General features: G+C 42.3%; 1 protein-coding gene and 1 non-coding gene across 2 annotated transcripts in view; one reads left to right on the forward strand and one right to left on the reverse strand.

Annotated features, from left to right (window-relative positions):
- LOC103480727 (transmembrane protein 151B) overlaps positions 1 to 7,348 on the forward strand; it is a 31,955-nt gene extending 24,607 nt beyond the window's left edge. Inside the window, exons 5-6 of the mRNA XM_008435889.3 lie at positions 64 to 103; positions 1,252 to 7,348. Coding sequence (XP_008434111.1) covers positions 64 to 103; positions 1,252 to 2,451 — 1,240 coding nt within the window. The 3' untranslated portion in view covers positions 2,452 to 7,348. The remainder of the gene's footprint in view (positions 1 to 63; positions 104 to 1,251) is intronic.
- Positions 736 to 817, reverse strand: trnal-aag (transfer RNA leucine (anticodon AAG)). Its single transcript has one exon. It is a non-coding gene; the product is annotated as a tRNA-Leu (tRNA).
- Positions 7,349 to 8,665: the final 1,317 nt, after the last annotated feature.

Consider the following 8,665-nt stretch of genomic DNA (forward strand, 5'->3'; position numbering starts at 1 on the left):
TTTGATAGCGAAGCTGATCTTTACTTGAATTTAGTTTTAATTTGTTACATTTCTGTGCTTTAGCTTCTCCAGTGCTCGAGCTGAAGCTGCTTACCTCACTCAGGTAAGAAAAAGAAGAAGAAAGTGCGCTAAACTCTTCTTCATAGCTGCTTACAAAGTGCCTTAGAGCAGCAAAGTGGGTGTTTTATTTGGTGTTAATGAGCGAGATCAACAACAAATAGCACATAAGTGTAAACAGGAAGGAAAAGTTACATGGTTTTCAAGATATTTTATTAAGAAAAGTGTATTGTGTGTTTGTGCGCCACCTTGTTATGGCACAACTGCAAACCGAAAGCTCAAACAAAGTCGACTGCCTCCCAAAAGTGCAGAAAACATGAAAGTTTGTCATAGTCCAGAGCTAAATCCAGTAATAATCATAGCTATTTCTTAAAGAATTACATTTATAGAGCAAACAAATTACAGACAATGGATTTTATTTAAGGGTATCAATAAAAAATATATCCTTTGCTTCAGGCTTTATAATTTTGTACCATTTTGTGTTGGTCTATCACATAATTCAATAAAATAAATGAAGTGTGACATTTTAATGTAAAAAAAAATGTATCATGTAAAAAAGTAGATTCCTTTTCACTGAAAAAACAAAAAATCTTCCCAAATATATTTGTGTAGTTTCTATTGCTGATATTAATAATATTAGGTTTTATTTTTAGTGCCCTTTGTATCTGGAAATATCTCTGGCAACGATGGGATTCAAACCCACACCCCCGAAGAGACTGGAGCCTTAATCCAGCGCCTTAGACCACTCGGCCACGCTACCACATACCAAAATATCAGACTAACCATGTCTTAAATTAAATAATCTGTCAGTGGAACTACTGCCTTTTCACAAATAGTAAGGAATTATTGACTTAAAATAAAGTTATTGTATCTTGCTGAAAAGTTATTTGTAAGTTAGTTTTGTCCTATTTTAAATGTACTGAGATATTTGCTCTAGACCAAAAATACTTTGCAGTAAAGAGCTGTGTAGATTTACTATCCATTAGTAGTTTGATCTGTTTGTACAAAATACAGGGACATTAAGCGACAGGGCAAATGTTTTTAAAAGGTTTTAGTGTGACTGTCCAGTTTGTCATGATTTTCCAACTGTGAAAGTGATCAAAACAATTGAAGTTTAGGATTTATATTGGATGAAAAGCTCACAAAATTTGTAACTGAATGAGTTTTTTATTTTTTATTTCTCTGTGATTTAAGCGAGCGCGGTTCTTTGGGGAAAACGAAGGGCTGGACGACTACATGGAGGCCCGGGAGGGAATGCACCTAAAAAACGTGGATTTCCGGGAGCACATCCTGGCCTTCCCAGATCCGGCCCGTCAGCCGTGGTTCTCTCGCCACCGGGTGTTCTGGCTGGCCTCGGCTTTCCTTCTGTCATGGCCGCTGCGGGTCGTGTCAGAGTACCGCACGGCGTACGTGCACTACCATGTGGAGAAGCTGTTCGGCGAGGAGGAGGATGGCGGTGGCGGCGGAGTCGTCGTGGGAGGGCAGGGTGGAGGCGGGCGAGGCGACGCGGTGGAAGGAGGGACCGAGAATGGAATCGGGACGGGATTCGGGCTGAACGGGACCAGCTACAGGGCCATCTCCCGCGTCAACACGGTGGACATGACGGAGCTGGAGTGGCACATCCGCTGCAACCAGCAGATGGTGCCCAGCTACTCCGAGGCCCTCCTGATGGACCTGGACTCCAGTGGAAGCACAAACCCCACAGCCTCCACGCCCATCTCCGGACCCCCAGGGGTCACCCCCACACAAGCCCCCCACCCACCACCCCTGACTCTGCCTGTGGTGTTCAACTCCGCCTACCTCCTGCAGAGCTGCCCCAGGTGCAGGAGAACCACATCGAGTTCCAGTCTGCCCTCCAGGCTGAGGGCTCCGATGGGGACCACCGCTCTCCTCAACGCCACCGTCGCCGGGATCCGGGCAGCGGCGCCGGGCAGCGGAGGCATCGGAGGAAGGCTGGTGCTCAGTCGCAGCGGGTTCTCTCTGGGGAGACTCGGAGGTGGGCGACAGAACAGCTTGTTTCATTCAAGAAGCATCGGAGGAGGACTGGGAGGCAGCAGGGAGGATGGAGGAGGGAGCGGAGGCGGAGGAAGCAGTGGCGGCGGAGGGAGTGGAGGATTCTTAGGAATAGGCTCCAGACAGAACAATGAGGAGACCAGGGGGGTGCTGGAAGGAGAAGGCGATGAGGAGGAGGAAGAGGAACAGGTGAGGAGACGGGAAAACGGGGGAAGAGAGAGAGACGAGGAGGCAGAGCAGGGAGGAGGAGGAAGTGCAGGAGGAGGAGGAGAAAATAGGGAGGCTGAGAGAGATCGACCTCCATCCTATCAGGACGCCTTCTTCTTCCCCGTCCTCATCATCCATGGAGAGGAGAGCTGCCATGCTGGCGATGACATGTGAGACAGAAAACGCATCAAGAGCAGGACGGTTTGAGCAGGAGCTGAAAGAAAACGCTGCACACGCAGGAAGGAGCGGGTTCAGACAGGCAGAGCAAAGAGAGAAACATGCTCGGGTCTGATGCAGGTAGAACCAGAGGTCCGGAAGAGGGAGGATAAACAGACAAACGGAGGGAGGCGGCGAGCTCACGCAGTGCATCCTGTCAACCATCAGTAAACCCACAAGTTCAGGAGATCAGAGTTGTTCCAGGGTGCAGGCACGAGATAAGACCGAGAGCAAGTAAATCCTTGAAATTGCATGCTTTACTGAGAGGAGGTGAGGATGACAGAAGGCTTAGAAATGTGTGTTTCCAGATATATCTATGCAGGAGGTAAAGTGGGGGGGCTAACTGTGCTAAAGATAGCCACTGAACAATAGTGAAAGTATATTCTTTTTACAAAAGAAACAGCGTTAGAGGAACTGGGAGTGGATCTCTGAGGGGGCTGAAGAATCGATTAAACATTGATTATGATACAGCGAGATGAGCTAACAATATTTATTATTTTACACCACAAAAAGCCAAAGGAGGTCAGAGAAAAAAATCAGAGGGAGTAGAAAACACAATGCAAATTATTAAATCACATGATTCTGATTATTTAGAGCTAATAAACCAGATTATTCCATTCCAAATCATGGATAAAATCATTTTTATGACTACAAACAGCACCTGACCAGCTCCTCTTACAGTAATCTGTGCCAATGAAAGACGAGTTACATTGATTTCCTCCTCGTCTCGTCATACTGTCTTACTTCACCATTATCTTCCCGACCACTCAATCCATTACTGCTTTGGAGGAGGGCGATTAAAGAGAATGCCATAAAAAGAGGAGCAACCATTGCCTCTTCAACTCAGCCCCTCTTCGCTCCAGCCATCTTCTGCCCTTCTGCCATGTTATCACCTTTTCTCATTCACCCCTTTCCTCCTAGAACGTCATTTTAGTTTGCCTCCAGTTTGGTTTATTTGAAGAACATACATCTTCAGTTCAGGGTTGTAGCTCTGAGTAGTTATTTTTATTTCCTTATCTTAATATACACAGCAGAGAACGCAGCTGAAATTCTTCAAAGATGTATAATGTTATGCATAACACAATAATCACCCAGGACAAAAGTAGAGGTGGCACAGTTTTCCACTTGACCTTGGCATCATGTCAAGATTTTTTCAATATTTCCTTGCATTCACTGAACAATGTACATTGGAGACCTAGCAGACAGGCACTCTACACAGGCATTTAAAAGCCCTCTGTGGTGAACGCCAATCTTACTGTAATTAGACTATGAAAATGGCATTTTTCTTATTCAAGAGAGTTTTATTCTGACAGCATTCAGGTAGACATTAAAATTTCTGCTAAATTTCTGATCCACATTGTTAGGAAAAAATGTGAGTGCAGCAGTTTAATAGCTGTGTCAGCAAAATACTCCCAATGGTTCATATTTAACCCGATATCTCCCACTCGTAGTTTTTTTTAAATTATTATTATTGTTTCAACTTGAAATGTTATAGTGAGGCAGAACTAAAAACAGAAAGACTTTTATGTCTTAAACCTAATTTTGGTAAATTCCCATTTTTTAAATATTAGTTGTGTTATAATCTGTAGCATTTTCCCAAAGATAAATCTGTATAATATGAACTGAAAACATCCAGAGAAGCGTCTCTCTTGTTAGCTTATATATCTAAATACATGTTTAGGCATGAAATATCCCTCCCTTTTCTAAGTCCAACATGTTGGACTGCATGGGAAGCTGTCAAGAAGTTATTCTGGCGTTGTTGACTTTTAAAAAAAAAGAAGAAGAAATCGCTGAGAATAATAAAATAACCCCCCGGTGTTATACTGTGTATCATTCACAGCTCTGTAGAAACATGCTTTGGGTAGGTTTAGGCCGAGCTGCTACCTCCTCCTGCTTACGGAGAAACAAATCCTTAATATTTCCTTAATGTGAAATGTGTCAAGACTTTTGCAGGCATAGAAATGCATGGAAACACACGCTTACTAGCAAGGTAGCATATTATAGCTACAATCTGCAAAAATATCAAACAGTAGTGATCAATTGGGATCCAGCGCCAACACAAGAACACAGACGTGAATCCTGGAGGATTCAGAGTTTTGTCCTACTTTGAGTTTGTTTTCTTGGAAAATGAACCCAGGACAGGCCGTCTGCACAGACCGCCATCTGTGCTTTGTTTGTATTTACTCTACAAAGCACAGTAAACCTGCTAACGTAGCAACAAGAATTAGTTAGGTAAGCTTATCCTGACCGTTCCTGCTGCCTCTGCTTACTTTTTACACATTCATGAAAAAGCACATCCAAAAAACATAAAAATAAATAAGCTGTGTGAAGAGGACAAACAAATAAGGGTACTGACTGTTCTCTCAGTGCAACTTTCTGGGAAAGTGGAGCGGAGACCGCTGGCCTGGTTAGATGTAGGGGACACATCCTGACACACTTTCCCATCCGCTGAATCTGGTTCATGGATCTTCTGTAGCCATATTGGAAAAAAAGACAAAAAAAAAAAAGCTGAAGTAGGGACAAGGAAGGAAGCTGAGCTCAAGGAGACCGACGGAAAGTTAACAGTAACCAGGACGAGACTTTCTGAGCAACTAAAGAGCTGGACAAAACTGAAAATGTGACGACGTTAAAGGCAGTTATTTTTACAACATTAATCACTACTTCAGCCTCTGGACTTCTGTGTCTATCATAACCAGAAAGAAGCACTATAAAAAGCACTCAACGCCGCTGCTGCGTTCATTTGTTTAGGACAACGTGTTGCTTTCACTGCTCCGTTCATCACACGCAGCTGAAACCTGTAAACGTAATGTACTCTCAACGCAGGAAAACTCACTTCCATCTGTAAATTGCTGCTCACACATCATCTTCATATCTGAGGTTGTTTAAGTAAAAACACAAATGCCTTTGTAAAGTTTTATTTCTTTTTGTAAAAATTACTGTTTAGGTCCACTGCTTATCTGTTCATTTCTGTGTGTTGAGACATGTGTTTAGCACTTCTTGCTGAATATTTATACGCAGTTTTATTATCTTGCGTGTCGCTCCAGATGTGCCAAGAGGATTCTTTGCCCATGATGTCTTACACAAACATACGCACCATCATGCCTGTTTGCATGCTTAATCACTGCAGTAAAATAGCAACTATATCAGCCTTTTTTCTTACCTGAATGGAAATATGACAACCCTCAACATGTAATCACACACACACACACACACACACACTCCTCAAGCATGGCGTTGTGCAGATGAGGTTGCCTTTAGGTTGCCAACATCTTTTGCTCAGGTTCTTCAGTTAATGTATCCTCTTTTGCAAATTCATCAACACGCCAAAGCAAAAAACAAAAAGTGTGAGTGCATACAGATGTAAACAGGTTGTTTTCAATAGTCTGGCCTAAGCTGTAGACTCAAACATTTATAATACGGAAAGAAAACACATAGTTAAATCATATATGTACAGAGAGCACTTATCAGATGGCCAGTGTTTCTAACACGCACCGTTTTGTTGTCTTTGTTTATGTTGTGTATTTGGCCGCAGTTTGTGTGTAAATCCAACCAGAATGTTTTCAACACGTAATGTCTTTGGCTTAATTTGAAAGCTGACATTTTTTGTCCACTAGAGGGCAGCAAAGCCTTAATGATTGTGACTGACATAATGTATTTAGAGAGCACACCAAGGCTGAAACGGACCAGGAAGGAAACAGCATTGAGACTGAAGTATGTCTAACATCTGCACTTGTACCTGTCAGTGATGTCACACCAGGTGTGTTCAGTGGCTGGAAAACCACCGGTCGACTGGGTTGCTAGTGAAGTTTTTGTCCTCTTTACTGATCTTACCTTTTTTGGTAGCACTACATAAAATTACTTAATTTTTTCCCCTGATTTAGAGATTTTCACTGAACTTTTTATCAGAACTTAATGGATACTTTCATGGTACTTACCAGGATTTACTTTTCTTTTTTTAAACTTCTTGGACTTTAAGTGGTACTTTGAAGAGATTACTTGGTACTTTCCAAAACTTCCCTGGACCCCTACCTAAAGTATCAGCAGGTATATTCAGAAAACAACAGGTAATTTCCTTTAACTTGTTTATGAGGTATTTTGTGGAACTTACCAAAGACGTTCCTTTAACTTTCCAGAAAGAGATTGCTGCAGTCCTTACCAGGAGGTTAGTGGGACTCAATAAATACTCTTTAGACTTACCTGGTAAGATCTAGGAAGTATCTTCTGAGTCATATAAAAGTTATAGCAGGGTCTTGTCCCAGATGCATTCCAGACGTTGGCTGCAAAGTTCTGGAAAGTAACATGTAACCTTTAGAAAGTGACCTGAGTTCAGAACCAAAGCTTATTTTCCAGAACTTACTCAATACTTTCCGTCAATGTGAAATGCAACAGGTATGGTAAAGAAACATAAAAATTACTTTCAGGAACTAACCTGGTACTTTCCCTAACCTTTTGAGGTACTTACCCAGAACCTAAAGGTTACTTTAAATAACTTGGATGGTATTTTCCATAAATTCAGTAAAGTTTATTTATATAACAAGTGGAAAGTTCTGGAAAGTAACACCTGTGAGTCAAGGGAATATACGTACTCTATGTGGTGCTACCTTGTTTTCCTTTAAGTTGTGACTGAATGTTTTGCAAAGCAATGTAGTTCATATCCCTGCTTCTGGCTGGACTTGTATATGTTGCTGAACTTATAATCACAAGCAATGGGAGCTTCAATCACTGGGCTGACAGCACCGTTAGAGGAAGACCGTTTACATTTTGTGACTGAGCCTCCATGTTCCACAGCGTAACACACTCATTGTCTGGCTGTGTTGATCTATATGACACAAATAAAGTGATAGAGTGGAAGACAGTCGGGGTTGTGGTCCTCGTTTTTCACCCACGTCGTCTGAACTGAAACCATTAGCACGTTTTGTTGCAACTTTCACAGCCAATCATTTGGTCTGATCAGGAAATCAGAACCACAAATGGGAAAAGGGTAGAATCTGATTCTCAAAAAGCCTTATACATTAGGTTAGGGCTTCATTTTTATTATAATTTACATAATTTATGAAAATTAGAAGAGAAATAAACGGATAATGGTTCGATAAATGGATTGGAAGCGGTTGGGAATAAATTAGGGGTGCCCTGATTGCAGTTTTTATGACAATCACTGATCACAAAAACTAGGTTTTCTTCGGACAGACATCCAATTTGAAATTTTATTTTAGGTTGATTGAATTTTGTTTTCCCTGCCTAGAAAACTTTATAGTGTATCCTCATCAGTAAATACAGCAATAAAGTCTTCTGTCTTAAAAATGTTATTTAGCATCAACCATCTGTGCTGGAAGGCCAAATGGCCCTCAGGCTGCACTTTGGACAGATCTGGTCTAAACATTCTTGGGTTTCAAACTTTCTGAAAATATTTAAAAGTTTTCCTTTTTTTTTTCATAAAAAGTTTTCCTTGTGGTTCTTTCTTTAGCTGAATCTTTGAAAAGAAACCTCAAAATTTTGTAGATCAGAGCGATCTTAAATGACTACCAGATATGTCTGACTGGCAGCAAAGTATAACGATACCGATATAATTTATAGAGCTGTCCTGTCAGCAGCAGCTGAGTCTTCATTTTCTGCTCCTAGTCCAGCTTGTTTCCAGTGCTGGTTGGGCTCTGCCCCTCGTTACTGATCCTGTTTGAGCCGTTCATTGACAACATCTGATCCTGCAGCCATTGAGAGGAGGGTCTCTGGTTTGGGAACCTCAGGGTCACATCTTTGTTTCTGCTGGCTGATTTGTTTCTGCTTGACATTTCCAGGCCATGACCCTTCAGCGTACACTGGAGAGATTTGCAGCCGGGATGAGAGTCGGCTCTCAATTTGACGTCTTACTCCTCCACAACGGTGGACTGGCCTTATAAGGTCAGGGGTCAGTGTTTGCCTCAGGCCAGGGACTTGGACTCTCTTTGGTGTCTTGTTTACCAGTGGCGGTGGGACAGATTGAGTCTGATGTGCAGCAAGGCTCCTGAAGTTTGTTGAGGTGAGGAAAAGGCTGAGGAAAAAAGAAAAGCTTGATTTATTGGTCTGTCCACATTCTGACTCTCACCTCTGGTCATGACAACCAAACGAGATCGTGCAGGTTGGCTGGACTCCCCCTGAGAGACGCTGTGAGGAGGTCTGTCCTCTGCAGCAGAGGTGG

This window comes from Poecilia reticulata, chromosome 18 (assembly GCF_904066995.2).
Source record: "Poecilia reticulata chromosome 18, P_reticulata-male-v2, whole genome shotgun sequence".
NCBI lineage: Eukaryota > Metazoa > Chordata > Actinopteri > Cyprinodontiformes > Poeciliidae > Poecilia > Poecilia reticulata.